We start from the raw sequence: 27,031 nt of genomic DNA, 5'->3' as shown, positions 1-27,031 counted from the left end.
TAAAAAATCTTTAAAAGTATTGTTGGGGTGAAAATACTTAAACGTCTTCACAACACACACTGTTTTAATGTAAACATTCAGCAAACACACTTTCAACACATACTTCTGGATGAGCACATTTGTGTGTTTTGGGCAGCAGATGGCGGGCATTACTAGAGAACTTTGTAGAGAGGAGAATTACCAGTCTGCAAAGTCTTCCGGTTTTCTAAAACGCTAGAGGGCGCACTCGAGTGAGTACAAAATGATAGGGAGCATCTGAGAAAAATGATAGTTTATAAACGCTGAAACATTTTTAGTGTAAAAGAATGCAATCATTTCCTGAACACTGAACAGCATTAAACATTTTAACACTGCTGTTATATTTTAAGAGCTTTTAAACTCGAGTTATAGGAGTTTAAAACACTACCTCATGTACCATAGCGTCAATGAGCGCGAACAGCCAATCATCACTCTCTGGTAGTAAAGCCCGCCTTCTGCTGCCCAAAACCCGTTTGCTGTCAAAAAATGAAATATATAGGTGAGTTTTCTTTCTTTCTTTTTATTTATTTATTTATTTGATTTATTTTAGTGAAATACACCATTCTTTCTAAAATTAAATAAATGTTCTGGGCGAGTGATTAGAAACTATTTTAACTTTTCGTTTTTAGCCGTTGAGCGTCATTTACTCGCATTCATTGAGGACTCACTCGCGGGCGCCCTCTGCTGATTAGCCGTCCTGTTTTTGATATAACGGGAGGAATAGGGAGTGGCCAAGCTTCTCATAAACCTGATCTGATTCACCTCTCTGCAAGTTCTCTGGGCCAGGCTTTTCATAAACCGGCTCTGATTCACCTCTCTGCAAGTTCTCTGGGCCAGGCTTTTCATAAACTGGCTCTGATTCAGCTCTCTGCAAGTTCTTTGGGCTAGGCTTCTTATAAACTGCCCCTGATTAACCTTTCTGCAAGTTCTCTGGGCCAGGTTTCTCATAAACCGGCTCTAATTGGGCCAGGCTTCTCATAAACCGGCTCTGATTGGGCCAGGTTTCTCATAAACCAGCTCTGATTGGGCCAGGCTTCTCATAAACCAGCTCTGATTAACCTTTCTGCAAGTTTTCTGGGCTAGGCTTCTCATAAACCGGTTCTGATTCACCTCTCTGCAAGTTTTCTGGGCCAGGCTTCTCATAAGCCGTCTCTGATTCACCTCTCTGCAAGTTCATGAGAAGCCGGCTCAGATTCACCTCTCTGCAAGTTCATGAGAAGCCGGCTCTGATTCACCTCTCTGCAAGTTCTCTGGTCCAGGCTTCTCATAAACCGGCTCTGATTCACCTCTCTGCAAGTTCTCTGGTCCAGGCTTCTCATAAACCGGCTCTGATTCACCTCTCTGCAAGTTCTCTGGGCCAGGCTCCTCATAAACCGGCTCTGATTCACCTCTCTGCAAGTTCTCTGGGCCAGGCTCCTCATAAACCGGCTCTGATTCACCTCTCTGCAAGTTCTCTGGGCCAGGCTTCTAATAAGCCGGCTCTGGGTGACACCTATGTTTGCCATCTACTGGTAAAGAGCTCGAACTGCATCTGTGTGTCCATGTTTTTGTTCCGTGTAGCAACGCGCTCAGGCTAGTCACGTCTCAGGTGAGCAATTTCACAGCCTATTTGAATGAATGTAGCCCGTTTTATTTTCTTGGCGTTAAGTGACGCTTAAATGGACGGTCAACATGGAGGAAGAGGAAAAAGAGGAAGAGGAGGACGAGGAAACCGAGGCGAGGTGAGTGAACCACGCGCTGTTTCTATTTATGGCTGCTTCTCGATTCGTGTTCGGTGTTTGTGACTCTGTACTGCGCCTCCTTTATGTCTCTCTTTTAGAGCAGAGATGTGCGCCTGTCAAAATCACTGTCTTATGCTCTGAGACATGGCGCCTCTAAAATGGGGCTTCACATGAGTTCAGGTGCGCTCCTGATTTCCCATTCTACTGTTATATGTTTTAGAGAGCCTATTATTGTTGAGGACTTTCTTTCTGTGTTGTTGTAGATGGCTTTATATTTGTGGATGAACTTCTCGCTCATCCGCAGTTCAGCTCGTTTTCACTGGAGGATTTAGAGAGAGTGGTGGCCATGAACGACAAGCAGCGCTTCAAACTGCAGAACCACCCAGAGAACGGACGCCTGCAGATCCGGGCCAATCAGGGACACACTGTGCAGGTGCAGGACAACTAGGTTGTAGTCTTAAACGTTGGTTTATTACTATAGAACTGTCAAAGATACCAGCCTGGGTTACCTGAACCCATGTAGAACATGTAGCAGTGTAATGATACAAATATCAAGCTTGACACGTTTCTTCATTCTTAGGACAAGATTCAATTATTTTTTTAAAATATTTTTGTGTTAAAATGGCTTGATCCTTATAAAGTGCTCATCCAAGAAACTGTGTAGCTGGTATCTGAGGCCATTTCTTTCAATATGTTATGAAGACGTTTTTACATACATTACTGCTCAACAGTTTAGAATCACTCTTATATTAAATCATTGCTATTCAGTAATAACACATACAGTGTCGACTGAAACTATATATAAAAACCTAAACCAATACTTAAAGTATCTGGGGACAACATGTTATTAAATAATAAGCTACAATTATCTGTTTATTGCAGTTTCACAAAAATACTGTGAGTAGCTGTTTATTTAGCTAGGTTTGGTTATCAGTTTTCAAATATGAGGCTTTGTGGAGTTCGGTGTCTTAAGTTATTCTCAATGGATCATGAAGTTACACCCCTGCTTATCATTGAAAATGTCTTCTTATTTACAGGTTCCCACAAACAGTTTGAAACTTGTAAGAAATCAGTTTAATTATAGAATCACTCTATGCGCATACAGTATTTTCAGAAATTGGTTTTATTTGAATGAAGTTGATTCCAAACCATTGAAATGTAGTGCATTCTACCCTGAGTTTGTTCAAACTGGGAAATGTTGGAAAATGTTTTCCAGGGAATCGGTGGGATGATTAGCTTTAGGTACATTTCATTCATTCACACTGTAATTATGTTCTACACAGGACTGGTTTGGCCTGGTTGATGTGGACGAGGCCATATTGGCAATGCAGTTTGAAAGTCAATGTGAAATCGTGATGCATTTTGTTTTCATTCCCTGACATTTCTCTGGGTGAAATATTGAATCAGGCACGGTCTCTGAGATAGCCAAGCATTTTCTCTTGATGATAGGAGTGTGTAGAAGTAGAAGAAAGGTGGAACATGAGATTGAGTAATGTTATTGTCTGCTGGCGCACAATGACAATCAAAAATAAGAGGCTTTAGAGGCGTAGAATAGAGGAATAAAATGCTTTTGTCTTTAAAATTATATAAGAAGTTGTACTTAACCTAACCAGGAACATGAACTAACATCTTAATGTTGATTTCAGGCTGTAGTTACTTTAAGATTTGTTTAAAAAATGACACTTTCTTTACATAAATTTTCCATATTCATCATTGTTTTTGGACTGCAGACTTTGGTTTATCTAATATCTTTTGATATCCTACACTCTTTAAAAAAAAAGCAGGTTCTTCAAAGATTCTTTAGTAAAGAAAATGGTTCTATAAACAAGCATGAACACTCAAAGAACCCCTTGCATGATTAAAGGATTCTTTGCGTTATAAAAAGAGTTCTTCAGATTGATGGAGAATGCGCTGTAGATGACTTTTTAAAAAGGGTTCTTCTATTGTTACAAGCTTGACATTGTCACAATAGCAGAACCCGTATTGAAAAGGTTGCATGTAAAAGTATCGCACATTCTTAAGAACCCCTTCATGATGCAAAGAACCCTTTAATCATGCAAAGAGTTCTTTTGAATGTTCATTGTTCTTTATAGAACTATATTCTTTACTAAAAAACCCTTGAGGAACCATTTTCAGAGTGTAGCTGTCTGTTGAGGTTTGCGATTTTTTACTTCTTCTTTTTTTTTTTTATTCTGATCCTAGAAAGTGACCTCATGTCCTGTTGCATGTTGTTCAGGTTGAAGATCTGGAGTTGAGAGCAGTAGTGCCAGATGCTTCAGACTGTCCACAGGAGGCAGTTCATGGCTCCTATATGAGGCACTGGGCCTCTATACGCAGCAAAGGTCTGAGCAGAATGAACAGAACACACATACATTTGGCACCTGGGCTTCCTGGAGAGAGTCAAGTTATCAGTGGTAGGAGAGACAAAGATGATTAATTGATAAATTGATTTATTTACTTTTATGTATTAGATCTAGAGTCTAAAAGAGAGGGGAAAAGCAGAGCTTGGTGTGATCAATAAAAGAGAGACATGGAAGTTATTGCAGAGTTGCAGTATGGAATTCTTGTGCCACTATGAACTGACAGTCCCTCCCCTTTAATTTTCAAAATAATGGATGAATTACTTATGTTTTAGTTTCATTTTTGCATTGTATCAGACTTGTATATCATCATCTTTTGTGAAAGAAAATAACCTGTATATTTGGCCAGGTATGCGCCAGAATTGTGATCTAGCTGTGTACGTTGATGTCCCAAAAGCTCTCTCAGGTACAAATGAAACTCTTTTGAAGCAACAGAAGCATGATAGTGCACTGAATTGCCGCCGCTGTGTGTTAGGATAAATATTTCTGTGTTTTTCCTTTTTTTTAAGATGGAATAAAATTCTACTGGTCAGAAAATGGAGTGTTGTTGACACCAGGTGATGCAGATGGTCTGTTGGCTCCTCAATATTTCTCTCATGCACAGAGACTGAAACCATCACGTACGTTTCGAATACAGTTCAGGCACTTCCACTTTACAGTACAATACAGTTCCAGTATAAACTTGGAGACAAATCGGTAATTTCAGTGTCACTTACTGTTTGTCTTTTTATTACAGCATGTGAACTTGAACTGCAGTAGTCGATGGAAGATATTTCTTGAAGGCTGAATCAAGACGAGACAAGAAAACCATAAACTTTGACAATAAGTGCCTTTCAGCAGTCAATGAAGTGGGAAGCCTTTATCTTTAAAGAGTTCAAAAGCAAACTGTACTTAATGTCATGGCAACTTGTTCACACCCAGTTACACAAGAGATATCAGAAAGGAGGCAGGCACTTGCTGTGGTTTGGGCAACGGAAACCTGGATGATGTTGGACTGAGATAAGGAAACGTTCTGTGATAACGGAAGACCCTAACTGGTCAGTGTAACTCTTGCTGTGCAGGAAGTGATAGCCAGTGGTTTCCTTAACTGTCACACGAATAAAATACAATAGCTTCAAGTCAAGACTACTTCACTAAGGAAAGTGGTAGGAATTATAAAAGCAGTAAAAAATGAATCAGTTTTCATTATTTACTTTGGAATTGCTCAGATATTTTATTTTGATTTTAAAAATGGACAAGGGCTTCTAGAACAAGGAGTTTGCCTGCACTATGGAGCTGTTTTCATTATCACTTTCTCCGTAAAAAAAAAAATTGGAAAGTTTCTCTAGAACACAGCTTTTCTCATCAAACCCCTCGAATGACTTTGTTTGCATCTCAATTACTGAATTTTGCAAAAATGTATAAAGAATATGGTAAAATTGCCCTATAAGATGGCACAAATCTGTCAGTTGATAACAACCATTTGAACCCACAGGTGGTTCTTTGCATGGTTAAGTGGTTCAGGCTCCTCTGTTCTTATAAGAACATTTAAACAATGGCTCTATGCACTAAAAAGAAAAACAAAACATTGAAGTCTTTGGGTCTTTTGTGCCAAGAGTGATACATGAAGAAGCGATACATTAAAGCTGCATGTTTTACTCCAAGGAGTGACCATTCAAGCATAAACATAAAGAACAATAAGTGTCACTGATGTCTTATACAAATGTCTGTCTAAAGGTTGCATTGACCGGGTCAGAACTTTGTGGTAAAACCAAAAAATGACATCAATGAACAAAGCTTACATCATGACTTGTAGGTCACTGGTCTTGAACAAAAATCCCACCTACACTGCAGCTCATCAACAAGGTTTCCAACCCCCTTCATCAAGCTGTAACAGGTTTTCATGAGAATCAGATAAAGCTCAATTAATAGTATAAAGCTAATGTAGTACTAATACTTCCAAAAATAACAGTAATCCTGGTGCTGGAGCTTTAATGCTCATGACCCTCTGCTCTATGTGGGTGTCAGAGAGCGTTATGCCCCCCGGTGAGCTTGTGGAACAGCTCCTCGTTCAGGGTGTCGCTGGTCTCTCTTGAACGTGTCGACATGAAGATGTAGCCACCAATATACTCATGTACTATCTTGCAGTCTGCAGTTGTACAGCCGAAGGCAATGTTGATGTTCCCATCAAACTCAATGGCTACCTGATACAGTAACATTCCAGAAAGAAAGCATTATCAAGCACGGTCAGATCCAGGGTATTATTTAAGATGGTTGAGAAACAACCAGACACCAGCACCAAATGTATCAGTGTAAACATGCCTATATGTAGTGCTGTGTAAAAGTCTTAGGCACCTAAGCAAATTGTTCAAATCGCAGCTTTTAAATTATCTCAAGAGTAAATGTGTCTTTGCCAGTAAAAATTTTAAATTTTATGTTGACACCTGCACCAAGAGAAATTCCTTGTATATGGTACTTGGCAAATAAAGATTCTGATTCTGACCGACAGCCACAGCCACTGGTAAATTAACTGAATGTTTAATGGGGGAAGTTAACAACTAACCTGTCGTATGTCCCAGTTCACATTCCACTGCCTCATGTTGTTGTAACGCCACGTCTTCACTACATCGCCCACTCCCAGGTCAATGCGGATTAGACGATTGTTGGCAATACCCAGAACCTCATCTTTACGGCTCCCCTTAAACCTGAAAACAGAGTCCTGCTCATTCCTCACTGCAGCTTCAGTGACATTTCCTGCTATGAAACATATATCAGTCTTAACTTTAAACTCTGTCATACAGTACATCTACCACAGTGAATGAAACTGAATGATTATTGAACAAAACTGACTCCAGCCCCCACTAAAATGGTTCAATTTACCATAAAGACATACAGTGTAATGTTGCTGTCCAAAGAAAAACATATCTCCAAAATGAAATCACACAATGTAAAATGCAGCTGCAGTGATCAAATAATGTAGAATAAAAATCACAATACATTTGCAATACATGAGAATGTTGCAATACATAAGAATGTCCTACCTGACCATGAAATAGGAAATGCCAAAGTCAGGAAGCGACTGCCATATCTGGAGGAACTTTAAGATAGCTGCCGTAAGGGAGAGATCAGCCACATTTTGATAGGCCTCCAGGATACGTGGAGTCAACTGTAAAGATTGTTAGACTGTTATTTGAGAAGAAGCATTCTAATACTGAATTAGAGATCTTTTCCAGTTATTTTTATTGTGTACTGAAAATCCTAAACTACCTCTTATGGGCATGTTGACCTCTTTATAACCCTAAAGTTATAAATTAGATACTAATCTTAAGATTTATTATTTAGTAACTACTATAAATTATTCAGTAGCCAAACTAGAAAGGGTGTAATGATTCACAAAATTTGTCCACATCCTGCATTTTTACTACACTTTATATTTTTTCCACTTATCACATTTGTCTTGTTTTATATACCAAAACCAGTCAAAATTAATTTTACAAGACCATATTCCTACCTCTCTTTACCCCATAGAACTTAACAAGCTGTTTTTGTTATTGTGCATGTCCAGTATAAACTCTGTTCTGATGGGGTGCCTTTATTGTACATCAGAAAGCAGTCCTGGCTTTTTTAAAATGGACAAGAATGACCAGGGCAAATAGGTGAAAATAAGTAAATCTGTGAATGAATTTATAAGAGACTGTTTCTCAGCTTAGTTTTAAAATATATATGGACCAGGAAATGAACACGATGAAATTTTAACATTGTTTACAAACTGCTTCAAGCTCTTTTGTTTAAAAATTTTTTTAAATGTTTTTTTCCATTACATAAGCTCTTTAAACAATGATGATGAAAAATCAATAATCAGAAGACCAGAAGAATATACATCCTCTGTTACTGTGGTCCTGATGCAGCTGCACAGTACCTGCTTGACCTTGTATTTTTTGTTGTAGCGAGGTGAGACGAGGCTCTGCGTGTTGATGCTCTCATCAGTCTGTGGAGTGGAGGCAGATGAGTTGGAGCGTTGCATGGACAAAAACGTCTGGATGTTCTTGACCTCAGTCCGGTAGGAGCTGTCCAGAAGGGTCAGGCCTTTAGAGGCCAGCTTACAGGCAGCCATCCATTCAGCATACTGCTTCTCCTGCAGAGAGGCAGTGAAGGAAGTTAACAGATGGGAAGTTGAAAGACCATAAATTCATTTTTATGGAACATGTGCTGCTCTACATTTATTTTTTCTAGGTTTCAGCTTTATGCCACTCAGTATGGCTTGTCAGATCCCACCAGATAAATATTCCCACCAAAATATCAAGCATATGTTTTCTCTTTGTCAAAATGTTGACTTAGTATCCCAAAGTAATGACTTATTTTTTCAAAATACTGATTTGGAAATAAGGACTTGAATTATCAAGATTTTGATAATATTGATATTGAGTTAATTAAATTTCAAGAAACTAAGTAATTATTTTGACATAGTAATTCATTATTTTGAGAAAACAAGTCATTATTTCAATATAGAAAGACATTATTTGGGAAATGCTGTCAAAACAAATAACTCAAAAAGTCACTTTGACACCACATTGAGTCAACATATCACAATGAATGGACCATGAATGAATGGAATTTTTTGAAAAGCAAACTTTTTTTAGTTATATTGACAACAAAATCAGAGACTGTGCTTCATGCTTTTGTTTGCTGAATAAAATTTGATTACATAAACTACTACAATATGAAATGTCTATTCTGAGATATTCTTTCTGTTTATTTTGTTTATACTAATATGCCCTAGTCACCTAGCTGTAGTCTATATGGTTACTTACATTCTCACATCGCAGGTAGACTTCATTCATGCCCTCTGGCACTGGGATCAGGAGTCTGATACAGAATTTTTGTCCTGCTATATTCACATCAGGAGTCACCTCACCACCTGCAGGTACACAGGCCATCAACATCAACGGAACAGATTCTGACTGGTCACAGAGGTCTCAGTCTACTTTTTGGTAAAGTAGATCCACTTGTGAAACATATTCCATGGGCTGACGAATCCTGCTTCTCTATCTGGCAGTCTGATGGATGAACCTGACTGCAATGTGCCAAGTGTAAAATTTGGTCCCAGGATGTCATAAAAGCTCCTGTAGGTGTCCCAAATACTTTTGTCTATATAGTGTAGTGCAGCACCTTGAATATATTGTCTTCAATTGACTTGATAACGTTTAAAACTTTGTTGGTTTAAATGGAAAAAAAAAAACAAACTTGGCACTATGTCCCAGGAGTATATGTGGTTTTGTGCCACTGCAACTCATAACATGAATGTAGCTTAAGATGCATATTTTTGAACATTAATCAACTTGCTAATTTTATATTGAAGTACATGAAAAATGCCCTGTTTGTGATCAAATCTGTCCAACATTAGTGGACTATTTGTGATGACCCTCAAAACTATTCTGTGATGAGTTAAGTCATTTCTCATATGTAGGCCTATTTTTGCAGAGACTTGAAAGAGACACTAGTTGATGCTGGAGCTTGCATTTAGCAGTGACAAATTAGTGATAAATTGTATTACTTGATTCCCGCTTATGATATCTTTTGCAGTAAAGTGTGTTTCTTGCACCGCTAATGAGATTGCTGGCAAAATAGCAACATAAAATAAAGCTGTGGTTTAACCAAGAGCCACTACTACATTTCTGAACTGGCTCACTTTAGTTTTGGTAGTACTAGTGCTACTGCTAACATAGGTTAGTTCAGGTGTTAGATTTTCCTGTAGATCAAAACAGATGTTTAAATAAACTGCTGCATTCCACTCTATGTTTCTAATTTGGTTTTAGCCACAGTGGCCACAGCTGTGAAAGTATTTTAACACCATGCATTAGCCTATTGCACAAACAGGAACATAGTGAGCAAAAAGTAGTTTTTAACACCTCAAAAAACACTTTGACACAGTGCTTTTTAGATTAACAGTTTACATCACACTTCAGTTTGGTATTAAATGTGTATGTTAGTCAGTGTGTTTTTCTACCTTTCAGGTTCAATTGTTGGATGGGCTCTCCGTAACTGTCCTCTTTGCTTTTGTAATAGAAGATGGACGTGTCTTGAAATTTGAACCAGTACTGTTTATAATCCCTCAAAGTGAGTCTTCTAGGCCTAAATGGTAAAACACAGAAATAAAAATAGAGACAGCATAAGTTTCTTTTAACTTTGTTTTAGTAGGGGTTGATGAGGAATGGGGCTTACCGAAAGATTTTCAAGTAGTCATTCAGTTCCGGAGCAGTCATGTTTTCCTGTGGAAATGTCAACAAAAAAGCTGATGAAACGATCTGAAAACTCCAAATACATTTCATCATTTTCTCAGTACTGCACTTATACTAGCTGCTACTCAGTAAGGTGTCGCCCATTCCAATTCTTGTTTTTAACATCCCCTTGCCCGCTTGGCCTCCTCGCCATTTGTCCTCGGGCTAATCCCTGATGCCGTCTTAAGGGCCATTCTACTTTAATTATTAGCTCAAGTAAAGGGTGTTAGATGAGCAAGTGAACACAACAGTCAACTTTGGCAGCACAACTTGCCCAGATATCATTGCAACCTGAAGCATTAACCTTTTCTGACCTGAAGAAATAGTAGACAAAGCTGTTTATAAGCCATAGACAATAAAACACTTTAAAGTACTTGCAAAAATCTTTACTAAACAGTAACATTTGATTTGCTATGTGCACACTGGGATTTATGTAACAAATTACTCCAGCTGTTATATATGATTTCTGAAACAACTTCATTACTCTGCTAGCTACGGCAAAAAGAACGGCACTACAAGATTCTACACCAAAACATAAGACAGACAAAGCAAGTATTCTGAAAATGTTTATGTTCAAACTTCTCAAAACAATGTTTTGCTTTATGATGTTTGTGTTGCTAGGCAAGCTCACTGAGGCTAACCTAGCTGAGGGACACCACACTCTGACTGAAAAATCCACTCCTTGCACTCCCCACACTCTTGTATCGCAATTGGCTATTGGGTAACATTGGGTAACATAACTTCCTGATGGTGTGTCAAAGTGTTGGTGAGGGCAAGTATTGAAACTCAGCCCAGAACTAACTAGCAAAATGTGACAGATACATCAAATTGAAAATTGCATATACATGCATCTGTTGGTCAGCAGTGGTCCAATCCATTGACAGGAGTAAAGCAGTGGTTACCAACCCTGGTCCTGGAGATCTACCTTCCTGCAGAGTTTAATTCTAACCACAATCATTCACACCTATTCCAGCTAATTAATGTCTTCTTGACTTTTGATTGGTGGATTAGTGTAAATGTAATTCTACAGGAAAATAGATCTCCAGGAGGGGTGTTGATGACCTCTGGAATAGAGGGTAGCTGACGTACTGTGCAGCAACATAGACAAAGCAGCAAGTACACACAGTACAAAGAAAAGATATGGTAAGTGTTTCTCATAAAATTCCCAATAAGCATAAGAACAAAGAAGCTTAGTGTATCATCAGCCAGTCATTATATATAGCCCTCACCAGCATATCTGTGCTGTTATTTTCTCCCACCATCTTGACCTCCAGAGACTTCAGGGCAGACTCTAGGTCCTCCATGCCCTGGCAGGAGCCCACCTCCTGCGACAGAGACAGCTTGCCTATGTGATACTGAGAGAGGAGGAGAAGGATTACTCTTCTTATTTTTCTTTTTCTGATTTTGGTGTGTGACTATAAACAGGACTGTGCAAAATGCTTTTGGCCATATACAAAAATACTATATAACACATGAGTAAATGAAATAAATTCATTAAAAGTAACAAAATGTTTTTTTTCTTCAGTAAAATGTGCTAATATCTTGTTTAGAAGAATACAGTTAGAAGAACCCAGGTTTGGTTCCTGAATCTTGTTGCATTCCAATCACATTTGGTTCCTGAATCTTGTTGCATTCCACAACTATCTACCTATCTGCCATGAATGTGTTTTTAAAAATGTTTTAGGCCAAAATCTTATGTGAAAACTGTTTGATAGATGTCTGAACAATGTTACAGACATCAACAAGTATATTTGTAATTATTCTCAGTAAAAGCTTTCTGTGATGTACCCATTAGAGGCATTAAATGCTTCAGACATCTGGTTCCTATTACACTCCTGTGGCTCTGATTTAGAGAGATTCTCTAGAAAGAAATGTTTCACATCAAATCACTCTGAATGACTGTGTTTACGTCTAAGTGGTGTAAGTATGCCGTAATTTTGAAAAATCTTTAAAACAAAAGGGGACAAAAGAAAGCACTATGAATTTCTGAAAATATTTCAAAGATTCTACTTTTCACTCAAATTGTTATGCTGAAGATATAATTTATCATGAAAAAGTTCATGTTCAATTAGAAAGGAATGTTACAAATAAACAAATGAACATTGCATAGATAACTGCATTGCTGTGCAGACAAATAGATTTACATGTCTATTTCTCAGATGCCTAAAACGTCTTTACGCAACTCTATGTAGAGGTGGAACTTGTGGCTTTGAGGACGACTGTTACACTGAAAATTGGAACACAGTAGAGGTTGATTTTCAAATGTGTGTGAGATTTTGGATTGATAAAAATATTGCTGTTATTCATATGAAGTACTATTTTGATGAAATCATTTATTAATAAAACCAATTAAACTGCTTGTTACTACATTTACTTTGAAGTGTAGAAAAATGAACTGTGTGTAAAAGTGCTTTATAAATGTCTCACAACTGAAATAGATCTTGAACTTTCTCACGAAGGGAAGAAAAAGGAACAGAAAGAAGAATCACTAAAAAGTATCAGTATTACACACTGGTTCATTTTGGGAATGCAGACTTAGCAACACTGTGGGTGTTTTACTTAAATAACGTAGTACAGCGCTTTAGTAAAGCTATGTATAGTTACAATATCACTAATGTCCTGAGCAGGAAATGGTATATTTTTAAAAAGAGATGCACTGAATGTGCTTGTACCAAATGTATAAATTCATAAAGTAGTCAACACCCCTATTGTCTTTCAGTTTACTTAATTTTAACAATAACTGTGTAGCTTGGGTTTACCCACAGAAAGTATGATACATGTTACATGTTTCTGCTCTGAAGTGGGTGCAGTCTTTTTGAGGTTTTTCTGCAGTAACAGCCTGTGTTTCCTGATGAGCACTGTAATGTACAGCATGTGGTTCAGTTATAATATACCTGCAGTGCTCCAAAGAGCATCATCTCCTCTTCAGTGCAGTCGTTGTCCTCCAGCAGGATAGCCCAGCGTGCCTGCTCATATAGCTGGGTCAAACGCACTGCATCGTACTAAAGGGGGAGCCAGAAAGAGACCAAATTTACTATTATTATTCACAGCTCCCACAAAACACAGTGGTGAATCATGTAAATCATATATATATGGTGGATCATTCTCAGCGCTGCAGTAACACTAACATGGCTGTGACATGTTAGTGTGTGTTGTGTTGGTACAAGCAGACCTCAGTATTCCTGCTGGACTGAGAATAGTCTACCAACCAAAAATATCCAGCCCTCAGCATCCTGAAGGCAGCATCTTTTGACCACTGATGAAGGACTAGAGGATGACCAACACAAACTATACAACAACAAATGAGCCATCATCTCTGACTTTACATCTACAAGGTAGACCAATAAGGTGTCAGGGTCTAACAGAGTGCACAGTGAGTAACACTCACTAGTGCACCACCAACCTCACAGTCAGTGTAAAGTGCACCTATATGGTAAGTGGAACGAATAAAATGAACAGAGAGTGTAGAAACAAGGAGGTGTAGCAGTCGGCGTCTGAATGTAGGTTTTTATAAAATGAACCATTTCACATCAGACCACTCTGGATGACTTTGTTTATATATATCAATGATTAAATTATGCAGAAATAATGAAGAACTGGTGGAATCCCTTTTAAAGTGGCTAGAGCAAGAGGAGGACAAACATACTTCACAGAGAGGTCCTTACAAACATACATTTACACACCTTAGGCTCCACATCATGGAAGGTGTAGTACTTGAAGCGAAGCCACAGCTTGTCGTTTTCCTGTATTCCCTGCTGCATAAGAGAACGTGATGAATCCAGCCACCTGTTTGCAAGAGACAGTGGAAAAATCACTAACAGCCATGTGTTCAACAAAATCAAGCTTATACCTCACTAATAAGCATCATGCAGATTGCACTGAGGTCCATTGGTACAAATTTAAGGGGCGGGGGCAAGGATGACCTTTCTTTCCCACATTTTAAAAAATAAGATTTTGTTGTGGGGTAGCAGGATTTTTGTTGCTAAACTTTATTATAACTTCAACATAGAGTATAACTTAGATAATTAATGATATTTTCCATTACCCCTCGCAAATATAATATATTGCATGATCAATATCAGAGGGCAGAGGGCAAAGAGTCTGTCTGTGTGCAGCAGCACTTAGTGAAGCAGGTAGTCAAACAGCAAACTTAATCTTTTATTTGTATCAGCATTACGTGATGATTATCAGTCTACACTGCAAAGCATCCAAATGTTTGAATACTCCTGATATAATAATGTTTTGTTGATTTTCTAAGTGAACATGAGATAACACATTCCTTAAAGGGAACAAATGTAAATATTTTTCTAATAATCTTAAAGCACAATTTCTATTTATATGCTGAGTTCAACACACTGGAAAAACATACAAAATAAAATGTGCCATAACATTGGCACAAGTCACATTAATTTCTTTCCAGTATCTTAAATTTAACAAATAAAACGGTGATTGTGCATTAAAATGTACCAACTTTTGAATACTACTGTATGTAACTCCTTTGAATAATTCTGATTATTTGTGTTTTAAAAATCTCATTCAAAGCATGAGACATCATGATATACAGTAACACAGCATACTTTTATGTATTATGTAGATTTATATATGAAGCCTGCTACTATTATTTTAGCTATATTCATACCTGGTGTGGATGTGTGTTTTATCCACTTTGCTGGCCGGTCGGTACAGTTTAGCGACGCTCTCAGGAGAAGGAGAAGGCTGGCAGACAGATAGCATCTTATAGGCGGCCTCAGTTTTAGGAGAGTCTGCAAAATGTGCAGGCATGCCATCGTACAGAGTTGGAACAGACACTGAAGCCAAAGAAAAGTTTGGGTTTAGTTAATTTCTTTATATCTTCCTCCTTTCTTTCCTTCCTTTCTTTTTAACCTGTACGATCGGCTTATTTTGTGGACCTCATACAAAGACTGCATGTTTTATTTTATAACAGAAGCAATACCTGAGGTCAGCGGCACATTTGTGAGGTCATACTCGTCCTCTGTAGAATTTTTGTCTTTCTTTTTCTTTTTCTCCTCTACAGGCCGCAGGAGAGACAATTCCTCTGGATGACGAATGTCTGACAGAACGCAGATTAAGAGACAAGGAGAAAGATGAGAAGAAATAAAATATATTTAATGCAGATGTACAAGTTTGCATTAGAATGTAAAACATTAGAACTTAATACTGTATGTAAAACAACAGCCATTTTTAATAAGACCAGTAATTCCAAACTTTTGAACAGTAGTGTAAGTGTCGTTGACACACACTCACTTAGGACCCTGCAGATGCCCTGGACGGTGCGAAACACAGGGATGGAGAAGCTGGCACGGAGCCTCAGTATGACCCCGTTAGGAAGGCCCAGACGCAGGGGCTTGTGTTGGGTGGAGAAGATGAGGCGAGCATCTGCATGTACCCCGCATTTATCCAGTGTCCAGGAGGTCTTCAAAAGCCACTGCTGCTTCTGCTCCCACCAAAGAGCGTGATCTGACCAGTCCTGCTGCAACCCTGAGAAAATGACAGAGATACAGCCAATAACACAAGCCCTTCATCATTAAACAGATTAATTAGGATATATAGCCTCATTTCATTTTGAAGGTGCCCTACAGCCGACCTACACGTGTTCATATCGTTAACATATAATCTAATGAAACCTTTACCCTTCAACTATGCTAGTGAAATCCACTGTTTCTTATTTCTGCAAAATTAATTATAAAGGTGTAAACAAAGTCATTCAGATTGGTTTAATGAGAAATGTTTCTTTCTAGAGAAACCTGTTTGTTAAAATTGTTCACAGTGTTTATGAATATACTGCCTGATATCAGAGATACCACTGTCCAACAACTATGTATCTCCATTTTTGTTGATTTTTATTTTTCTACATCATTTCAACACACCAGCTGTCATTTATGTTGTGTGTAAATTTGAATGATGAAAGGACCAATAGAAATGCTCTAAAATCACTTGGAAAAAAAATCTCTTTACATTAACTTACATTGAAAGGTAAGAGTGTTTTTGCCCTCTCCTGTAAAGTTACTACTTTGTACATATTTGTTGATACATTCCCTTGGACAGTGATGATAAACATAACAGAAGAAAACATATTTTTAGACTTAGAACCATTATTTTAGATTTATCAGCTTTACATCTAAAAACTCACCTATAAGTGTAGGTTCCCTGGTAGTTTTTGATAGTAAATAAAATGGACATTGAATTATGGACAACCATTGAATTATGCAGAAATTTAAAAACTTACCTGAATTCTCCATTAAGGGTTAAAGAATATATTTATGGAGTGAAGTTAGGGTTAGACTGTTTGTTAGGTTTGGTTTAAACTACGATGGTGAATTTCAAACATCAAGTTTAAAATCATAAAGTCAAACATCAGTTAATTACAAGAAGGTGAGCAATTACAAAGCAGCAGTGGGCCTTCAAACTAAACTGTTACTACTGATTTGATTACCACATGCAAAGGAAAACAGAGGACTTTCAATTTTTAGACATGTTCAGATGTCACCTATGACAATGACACTACCTAAAGTACCTAAAGTAAGCAATTTCACAAAGTGTAATATTATTTGGACCTGCAGGCTGGGATATAACTCACCCGTCTTCTCCACAACCTTTAAAATGACTCCACCTATGTGGAGGTCAGAGGTGACGCTGATTTTGAGGGGTGGGGCATCAGGTCCCAAGTCCTCCACTGTGACTGACAGATCCCATGCTGCCATCCTGTTTAAACAAGGAAAAGGAGAGGAACTCTAAGAAACAGAAGAAGAAACCAGAAACAGCTACAAAGTGTAGTAATTTTCCATGATTGCTAATCCACAGAAATCTGTGTGAAAAGCATTTGGCAGAGTTTGGATGAGTTAAAGAGAGAAAGTTATGACAGTAATGATTGCTGAGAATGCATAGGATGTTGAGTGCTACTACTGTTTTCATGTTGCTATTTCACTTACTTAACTATTTTATTTACAGTCATATAAGGCCGCTAAGCCACAAGGAGCCACCCTGAGTATGTACAGTACAGTGCAGAAGTCAAACACCAGCCTTCATTAACTAAATTTCTACAGAGCCCCACTGGTGACATCCTGTATAAATAAAAATAATGTGTGGCCACAACTTAGTAAAGCATGGGAACAAGATAAGTCATTGCCATACGGAGATGTGTCAAAATATCCCTGCAGATTTCTTTGAAAAACTGAAAGCAAGTCTCCTGAAAAAAATAGAAGCTGTAATAAAGGCAAAGAGTGACAGAATAAATATGAAAACACTGTGTAATTTCATGTTAAATATATTTTCTGCTTTTTCTTGACGTGGAAAAATGAATAATTTAATGGCTGTTTTGACTGGAAATAACATAAATTAAGGGTGGACTCTTGTACAGTACTGCAGTTTTCTTCTTTGTCTTCTTCTTCTTTTTAATTTGTCATGTTATTGTCAGAAAACTCCTAGAAAGTCATCACTGATTATCACTGACAAAGAAGCATTGTAATTTTTTTATTTGTAATTATTTATGATGATATATATTTTTGATTTATATACAGTGTAGATTTCATAGTCCTTTTCTTCAAGTTCTTTGTAGTAAATTATTGATTTATTGTATTTATTGTTGCATGTATTAGACTTTTTCCTGATCAACATGGAAAATCCATCTTATTTCATGCTTACACTAAAGTTAAACGTTGATCAAGCCTTCAAATGTTCAGAAATGGCCCTGTTGCTCAACATATGCTTGTTTTTTTAAGCAATGATGAGAGGTTTGTCTATCACATGCCAACCATGAGTGTGCTTACTTATACTGACACAGTCACACCACCACCACCCTCGTCCTCCCTGTGTGTATGACAGCACTATTCTGAGGCTCATCAAGTTCACAGTGACAAACGCTTCCCATTTTTGCCCAATCACACACAACCATGTTTCCTCTTTCTGTTTAACATCATCAGCCCCTCTAAACCTTCTGCATGTACCTGCAAGTATATGCTTGTGTGACCCATTAACTGTATTTTTTCAGTTTACATGACACGTCACAGTCATACTTTATAGAGCTTTAAGTATCTATTTCAGAAATAGTACACTTACTATAAGAAAGCTTGGACAACATTTATATCCGGACAGGACACACTGACTTTTGTATATGTTACATTTACATGTCCACAGTTTCTAGCACAAAAAGAATTGAAGAAGCAGGCCTACTTTTCTACCTACAGCATTCTTTCCTGCCAATGTTGAAACCATGTTTTACACATAATCTACAGCTTTATGGATTTGATTTAAAAAATTACTTTTAATTAAAGAGAAAAATAAAACAGCCACTTTTACTTTCAACGGAAAACAAATGACCGGAGCATATTTATCATTAACCTAACAGTGCTGTTGATCCTTATATCTGAACATGTTACAGATGGAATATCTTTATATTTGTAAGTAGTAATATTTTGTTATTATTACTCATATTTAATTATATTTTATTACTCAAACATAATTTACAACAACAGCTCAATAATTCCAGTTGTTTATTCTTGATAAAGATATCAAATAAATATGACAGTGCACCTCAGTATATCCTAGTAAATCATTCATGGGTTAACCTATAGTCAGAAAAATAAAAAATATGAACACAGAAAACACATAATTACCTTTCCTGTGTTTGAATGTGTGCACTACCAGATGGTGTCCTCGCTGTCTCAGAGTGTCATCTACTTCACCCAACTCCCTCTGACTCGCTTCAACCCAAGGTGTGGTTGTGTGAAAAAAGGGTGTCTCTTATTTCTCAGCTTCCGCATAACGGAACAGTGTGTGACCACAGTTCACTGGGTGTGTGCTCATATGAGGGGGTATCAGCCGTAAAAAGAACTGCATACCTCAGGATTTAGCCACAGAGGCAGACAAACAGGGTTTTTCCCATACTTGAATATAGAATAGGGAATAACTTAATGGAAAACTGGCCTTCATTTCAAACTAGGAAACAATTACATTGGAAATGAATTTTAAAATAGGAAACTGGCTATATATGACTTTGAAACCAAAAATAATTTAATAGAATTTTGGCCATAATTTAATCTATAGTGAGTGTAGTCGGTTTCTTATCCTTGTAAAAATAATACTAACACAATACTGTCATCTACTTTAAAATAACCTGTTGCAACCTTTTGCAACCTACGGCCAATTTAAAGGAGCTCTCAGAACAAAAAAATATATGACCGTTGCTACATCTGTTGTAAACATGTCTATTAGCCTCTTACACTGGTGCCTTAATAGTATCTAGAGTGAGATTTTCCAGTTTAAAGACTAGAAAACCCTCCATCTGATGATGTACCTTGAAGGTACGAAGAACTCTTAAGAAACTACAACTGCTTTTTATGCTATGAAGGAAGCCAGATCGCTAATGTTACAGCGATGAAGGTAAATATCACGTTTGTATGACTATTGGCTGCTACACCAGCGGCTATGCTAGCAGTTAGGATCGGTCGCGGATTCCCAGCGCCTCATTAACCCCAACAGAGTCCGGCTGCAGACGCTTGACTGACGTATTTGCGTAATGCATTCTGGATATTGTAGTTGAAGACCGCTATGGAAGAGACCACAAAAAAAATATTCAATACATTTTAAAATTCCGTTAAACTGAAGAAGCTGGGGGACGCAATGCCTCAGTGGCTAACACAGAGTGGACATGTAATTTGGAGTGAGGTGCTGAGCTAACAAGGCTCTACCTAAGGGTTATAGAAGATACAGGATTGGATTTATTGTTAATTACCAGTAACGAGTGACGCGCAAGTGGTCAAAACTCTGACAAATGTGCTCCCTGTTCTTCACGATTATTCGTTGCAGAACATCTAAAACCAAGCACCAAGCATAGTGGACTCAAATGTGTTGACCACTAGAGGGCAGTGTAGGATAATGCGCCACCCTGAAGTCTCTGGAAAAGTCCATTGTGAAGCGCTCAGCAGTGGACCCCTATTTTAATGGTACGGTCCGTTTTCACTATCAGCGCGCGAGGATCGATAACTTTCGGTTTCTCCGCCGCTGAACGTTAACGCTCATCTTTAAGGTGGTCGTTTCTGACTTGGTCTAAAAACTCAAGTGCCTGAAATTGAGTGTACAATTTGCTAGCTAGACCCGGCTAAAATACTCTGAATTTTGGTTCGGGGTAAAGCTGGTAAAGCTGTCAGCAGGAGCGTTAGGTGAGCTAAGTTATGGCGTTTCGACTGTCCAAACTTGCAGCTCGTGTTACGCTCTCAAATCACTCTGTGCTGATTACGGAAAACAACTTTCCACGCAGCCTAAAATTCAACAAATTTGCAAATTACTGGCCAGTGTGTTCCTTTCATACAGTGGTTCGCATTGGCGAAGGGTCGCTAAATATCACCAGAGTATTGAATTCCTCTCAGCGAGTTATAAATACTGTCTGGCGGGTGGAGAAGTTTTCAGCCACCTCTACCGCCTCAAAGTCATTCGAGTGGGCGAGTCTCAAGGCCTTGAAGCCCCGTGGAAAATTCTTCCGTCCGGCTGTGGTCCTGTTCGGCCTTTCTGCCGCTGTCGTTGCCTCCTGTGTCCACTCCAGTGCCCTGTACGCCATGGCCGCCCAGACAGGTGTGGGCTCTCCCTCGGACTTAGACTCGGAGGACACTGACTGGGAGAAAGCGAAAAGTGAGTTGTACTGCTGTAACTCTGATATAGTGAGTTTATTAAAGAGACAAGAAGCACAAAACTCTACACTCTTTAAAGTAGATGGTCCTTCAGAAGGTTTCTTTAGTAAACGGAATGGTTTTGTTTAGGACCATGAGTTCTTGTGTAGATCTTTTGATTCTCATACAAAACAGCAAAAATCTAAACCTTTATTTAGGATAGAATGATTGAAGAAAAAAAAACCTCAGTCATGTCATAAAATTAGTATTATTCTCAAATCTTTCTGTGCCACAGTTGTTGGCACCTCTGTTAGAAATAAAACCTCATATCTCTTTTTTATGTTGTTGGTTAGTTTTTGACATTATTTGATAGTACTTGTTGCCCTTTACATGCTGTATAAATTGATAGCAGCGATAGGTGAAACACAGGACGAATTCCCTTGGTCCTCAATGGCTATGAGAAAGACTATAGAAAATAGCAATGATGTGTATCTTAACTGTCAGAAATGCCCATTTTCACAGTCAGGTCAGTAATTAAGAAAAATCTGGAGATGTTACTAATCTGTCAGGAAGAGGATGCATATCTATACCGACCCCACACACAGTGTGAAGATTATTGAATCATCCTCAGTCGCAGCTGGGGAATTGCAGACATTGGTTAGGTCTTGGGGTCAGAACGTCTCCCAAATGACAAACACCACCTGCATAACCACAAGTTGTTTGGAAGGGTTGCCAGAAGAGAATCCCTGAAACCTGACTGCCTCAACCATAGGGCTGAAACTGGGCCATAGTTTGGATCTCAAAATCAGCGCAGAACAGAATCAGGTTTTTGACATGACTGTCATAGTCCCCTGACCAAAACCCCATAGGAAAGCTGTGAGATGAGCTGAGGAGGAGAGTCCACAAGCGTGGGCTTTGGAGCCTGAATGATCTGGAGAGGCTCTGTGTGGAGAATGGTCTCAGATCACTTGCCATGAGTTTTCCAGTCTCATTAAGCATCACGGGAAAACTCAGAGCTGTTGTCTTTGTAAAGGGAGGCTGTACAAAGTATTAAATGAAGGGGTACCAACAATTGTGACACACATAAATTTGAGTAAAATATATTTCATGGTAACATTTTTAGGTTTTTTTCTTTCAATCATTGTACTTCAAATAAAGGTAAGCGTTTTGTTAATATGAATGAAGGATCAAAAGGATAAGCAATAACGAATGTTCTTTACAGCCTGCTTTGCTGATGTTTACCAGGGGTGCCAATATTCATGGAAGGCACTGTAGAACTATATACAACACATTCTCCATGAAATGGTTCTGTGTAGAACTCATGGTTCTAAACGGAACCATTTGCTGTACTAAAGACCCCCTGATGAACCGTCTTTTTAAGAATGTAGTTTAACTGTGAACATGTTCGTACTCTTCTGTTCCTTTGTTTAAAGTTTTCAATAATATAAAATCACTTTTCTTATAAAATCACTTTCTTATCACTTCTTAATGTTTGTGATTTTGTCATTTTCTTAGTGTTTTTAATGATAGTATTGTCCAGTGTCATAGGTTTCAGATCACTGATAGGATGCTGTAAAATAAAATATTTTAGCTGTGTCCGAAATTATTTACAAAGGCTTCATGTAATTTCCCAAATGCACTCAATATAACATCGTATATGAAAGTTTAATAAAGTGAATATACAGAATGCCTCGTGCAAAGCAGCAGTCAAATCTTCTGTTAAAGTAATTTGTGATATTAAATGTGAAAGTGAAACTGGTAGCTCTAATGTGAAATTAGTGTTCTGTGGTAATTATAGTTGTTGTAGAAAAGGAGCATACAGAGGTATTGGTTAAGTTTACATACACAGCTGACATGACTTTTCAAGATCCCTTGTGTTTTCTTAGTAAAAAGTGATGAAATAGGCACATCTTGCATTATAGTTTAAAAAAGTATGTGAATTGCCTGCATTACAGTTGTTTGTGTGTGTTAGTGGTTAGCAACCGTTTCTGGAAATCAACCTTCCTGCAGACTTCTGCTCTAACCCTGATCGACCTCAGCCAAACCATCTAATTATAACCCTCAGGACTCATTGATTAGTTGAATGAGGTGTTAAATTTATTTTGGACATGAAACCTGCGGAAAGGTAGATGTACAGGAGCAGGGTTGGAGACCACCGGTGTACGTTGTTTGAGTTCTATTCATATTATATCCTATTGCTCTATCAGACTTGTTTCTGTCTATGAGCCTGGAAGAGAGGAGAAAGAAGTACAACACTGCCCACATCTCCTTGGATGATGTACCTGTTTGGAAGCATTCAGGTGAGACTCAAACCCTTGTTTTCCATAAGATTCTACAATTTAATTTACAAGAAAGTTGGGATGCAATATAAAATGTAAATAAAACAGAATGTAATAATATGTGAATAATTTTAACCCTGTATTTAATTGAAGATAGTACAAAGACAACATACCAGTGTATTCCCATTTTGAATTTGATGCCAGCAATATATTTAAAAAAAGTTGGGACATGGGCATGTTTATCACTGTGATGCATCACCTCTTCTTTAAACAACACTCTGTAAGGGCTTAAGAACTCAGGAGATCTTTTGCTGTAGTTTTGAAAGTGAAATGCTTTCCCATGCTTGTTTGATATAGGATTTCAGCTGCTCAACAGTTTGGGGTCTCCTTTGTCATATTTTTGTTTTAAAATGCACCAGTTTTTTCAGTGAGTGACAGGTCTGGACTGCAGGCTGGCCAGTTTAGAACATGGATTCTTTTACTTTAATACCATGCTGGTGTAATACATGCAGAATGTGGTTTGTCTTTGTCTTGCTGAAATAAGCAAGACCTTTTCTGAAAAAGACATCATCTGAAAAGCAGCAAATGTTACTCCAAAACCTGTATATATCGTTCAGCATTAATGGTGCCTTCAAAGATGTGTAAGTTACCCCTGCCATATGCACTAATGCAACCCCTTACCATCACGGATGCTGGCTTTTGAGCTGTGAGCTGATAACTAGCTGGACCACACAGCACTTTTCCACTTTGCCTCAGATCATCTTAAGTGAGCTCAAGCCCATGGTTTATTCTTTGCGTGGTAGAGTTTTAACTTGCATTTATAGATGCAGCGATGAACTGTGTTCACAGACAGTGGTTTTCGGAAGTGCTCCTGAGCTCATGGCGTGATTTACAGAATCATGTCTGTTTCTAATGCAGTGCTGTCTGAGGGCCTGAAGACCACAGTCAGTCAATATTGTTTTTTTGGCTTTGTCCCTTGCATACAGAGATTTCTCTGAATTCTCTGATGAATGATGCTATGTACTGTGGATGATGAAATCCCAAAGTTGTTTGCTGTTTTATGTTGAGATGTTATACTTGATTTGTTGCAGCATTTGGCTGCACAGTTTATTACAGTGTGGTTTACCCCTCACCATCTTTACTTCTGAAAGACAGCATGTTTGGGATGCTCTTTTTATATCCAGTCATGTTATTGCCCTGTTGCCAACTAACCTAATTACTTGTGAGATGTTCCATCAGGTGTTTTTTTTACACAACCTTTACCTCTTTTGTTCCCCCGTCCCAACATTTTTTGAGACGTGTTGTTGGTGTCAAATTCAAAATGGGCATATATCTTTCAGTAAACATTTAAAATTTCTCAGTTTTTACATTTGATATGTTGTCTTTGTACTATTTTCAATTCCATATAGGGTATAATCCCTATAATGATTTGTACAGCATTGCATTCTGTTTTTATTTACAGTTTTGCCCAACCTTTTTGGAAACAGGTTTGCATTAATGTAGAAAACTAAGAGACATGTATATAAACAGGAGGGGTACAGGAGGATGTTATTAGGAAAAGCTGATTAAGCCTTTATTCATGAAGCTTCTCAGAGTTGGAGTGTTGATCTAGAATCAGATTCCTCTTTTATTTACAATGACCTTACTACAAAGAATAAATCGTAAATCAGTGCTCCTACCTAGAAATACCAGCCTTGGCCTCATTCATTGTATGACAGTACTGAGGAATGTTCTAGCTGTGAGGACAAAGTGAGCTGGATTTGATCCCTTAAACATATTTTCCCAGTCAGCTCTGTGCAGTGATAACCATAATATTTTGATTTTATATTTAATATTTCACATTAACATTAATTTCTGTATTTACTAACTCTGCTTACGTTCTGTCTTCTGCTGCTATTTAAGCAGTGGTAGAGTGAATCACGTGAGCCTCGCTACAGACATTTCAGTATGCAAATTTCCTTGACATAGCATGCTTATGACAAATTAAAAGACTTTGGCATGGTGGTGTGGTACCCTATTTACTCTACATATTTATGTTTATATTCAGCTTTGCGTGGACATTCCTTTTTATTATGTACATTATTTGCTGTTTGCATCATCTTAGGTGCTGCCGTAGACAATCCCCCTTTTCAAGCTAATGACGAGCTGAATCAGAAGATCTCTCTCTTCAGAGGTGACATTACCAAACTCGAGATAGATGTGATCGTTAATGCAGGTGAGGATGAATCACTAAGAATAAGGTAGTAATACGGTGTCTCATGTTGGACGAGTGTACTTTAACTGCTTCATGTTTATTAAGTAAAATGGAAATTTAATAAAGAAATGGAGCCACTTTAGTGTAAATTGTTACCTAACTGAGTGACATACAAAGTAAACACTGCAAATACATTTTAAGCAAACATGTAAAATGCTTTTGGTTCAGAAGATCAGTTCAAAATTTTGAGCTGAACCTAATTCTTATTAAACAAGAAATTAAATATTTAAAGACCTGAAATCAAAATTTACCTTTTTTGAATGTGTAGTTTGTGTTTCTGGTTATGTTAAGCATGAATCATCACACCATGCTATTTTAATGACAAAATGATTGTTTTCCCATTATCTTTGAATGAAGCGTTGTGATGTTTGGCCATGCCTAAAACGTCTTATTTTAGAATATGTCACCTTGTGCCAGTGCCCCACCAACCATCCTGTCACCTCTCATTGTGATATCTCCCCATCCCGATACTTCTCAGAAACACATCATGGCACAAAAAGAAAATTCGTTTTGATTTCTGATTCACATCTATTTTTACAATTTTTCACAGCTGATACAAGTCAGGTTCAAGTAGTATCACAACATTTTAAGACATCTTCATGATTTACAATATGAATCACAGTATAATTTTTTTTCTGAACCTGTAGTGCCACATATAAAAATACTATAATAATAATAATAATAATGTTGAAGCTGGCTTAATTGTGCTCACTTTATATTGAAACATGTAGCTAGTCAGTTTTCCTTAAGTACTAAAAAGATCCATGGTATGCTCAGAAAAACCTATTGTGATATAATTTATCATGATGATAATAAAATATCATAATGGTGCCCACCAAAACCTCAATTACCTGCCAATTTCAACATTTCACATTAACATATTTCAGGAAATTCAGTTGTGAAGTACAGTGAATTATTTATATTTTGAGTTATGAACAGCTGACAGTTTTTGTTGGATTGGTGAACATACACATGAAAAATAAAGATCCCATTTTACAAAGTAAAATTAAAAGTACCTCTGGACTGATAAACACACTAGTGTTTTTATTGGTACATATTTTATTCAGATTTTGAAAATTGTTTATACTATTTCAGTGCAAAAAAAATAAAACATTTTATTTAAAGTCATTTGATAGTCCAGTAGCATGGGTGAGACCAGTTGCATATAGCCTTAAGGCTTCAAAGGTTACATACTTCAGATTTGATCAAAAATGAACAGTCTGTTCAAATTTGGAACAGTCTAACTTTCTTCGTCTGACCACCGCCACCTCTAATAACAGCCCAGAAATGTACAGGCCAGCTGAAGTGCTAAATCAGTCATAAAATATGAATCCTTAATCTTTCAGCACCTGAGGAAACAGAGCTTTGACAAATTAATAATTTATTTTCTCTCTTGGTATTCAAATTACTTTCGACTGTGTAATATACACTTTTTTTGTAATAAAATGGTAGTTTTGTAGTGAAGTCTGCTAAAGGTTTACTATGTGAATTACTGTAATTAGACAAGTGGAATATCATGC

General features: G+C 37.7%; 3 protein-coding genes across 5 annotated transcripts in view; 2 read left to right on the top strand and 1 right to left on the bottom strand.

Annotated features, from left to right (window-relative positions):
* Positions 1-1,096: 1,096 nt before the first annotated feature.
* On the top strand, positions 1,097-5,274 carry trpt1 (tRNA phosphotransferase 1). 2 transcript variants are annotated; one of them, XM_017722725.2, is made up of 8 exons: positions 1,097-1,529; positions 1,667-1,739; positions 1,838-1,919; positions 2,003-2,172; positions 3,976-4,153; positions 4,449-4,505; positions 4,609-4,719; positions 4,836-5,274. In XM_017722725.2, exons 2-8 carry the CDS (start codon positions 1,677-1,679, stop codon positions 4,856-4,858), a joined length of 684 nt encoding a protein of 227 aa, XP_017578214.1. In that variant the 5' UTR covers positions 1,097-1,529; positions 1,667-1,676; the 3' UTR covers positions 4,859-5,274. The 2 variants fall into 2 exon arrangements, with proteins under 2 accessions (XP_017578214.1, XP_017578215.1); XM_017722726.2 differs by lacking the exon at positions 1,097-1,529 and having other exon boundaries at positions 1,536-1,739; positions 3,976-4,081.
* On the bottom strand, positions 4,800-19,310 carry fermt3b (fermitin family member 3b). Its single transcript, XM_017722722.2, has 15 exons — positions 18,990-19,310; positions 16,955-17,079; positions 15,622-15,855; positions 15,311-15,427; positions 14,996-15,164; positions 14,040-14,142; positions 13,251-13,358; positions 11,586-11,711; positions 10,301-10,347; positions 10,086-10,210; positions 8,890-8,996; positions 7,998-8,213; positions 7,120-7,244; positions 6,642-6,783; positions 4,800-6,282 (listed from the first exon to the last, which is right to left on the bottom strand). Exons 2-15 carry the CDS (start codon positions 17,076-17,078, stop codon positions 6,103-6,105), a joined length of 1,923 nt encoding a protein of 640 aa, XP_017578211.1. The 5' UTR covers position 17,079; positions 18,990-19,310; the 3' UTR covers positions 4,800-6,102.
* Positions 19,311-20,309: 999 nt separating this feature from the next.
* The window catches only part of macrod1 (mono-ADP ribosylhydrolase 1), a 111,183-nt gene continuing 104,461 nt past the window's right edge, over positions 20,310-27,031 (top strand). For both annotated transcript variants that reach the window (XM_017722723.2, XM_017722724.2), the window contains exons 1-3: positions 20,310-21,000; positions 23,186-23,278; positions 25,362-25,472. In XM_017722723.2, the coding sequence (XP_017578212.1) occupies positions 20,547-21,000; positions 23,186-23,278; positions 25,362-25,472 (658 nt within the window). In that variant the 5' untranslated portion in view covers positions 20,310-20,546. The remainder of the gene's footprint in view (positions 21,001-23,185; positions 23,279-25,361; positions 25,473-27,031) is intronic.

Source organism: Pygocentrus nattereri, chromosome 8 (genome assembly GCF_015220715.1).
Source record: "Pygocentrus nattereri isolate fPygNat1 chromosome 8, fPygNat1.pri, whole genome shotgun sequence".
NCBI classification, from domain to species: Eukaryota; Metazoa; Chordata; class Actinopteri; order Characiformes; family Serrasalmidae; genus Pygocentrus; species Pygocentrus nattereri.
Note: the sequence above shows the minus strand (reverse complement) of the source record. Positions and strands in the feature narration are given on the sequence as shown.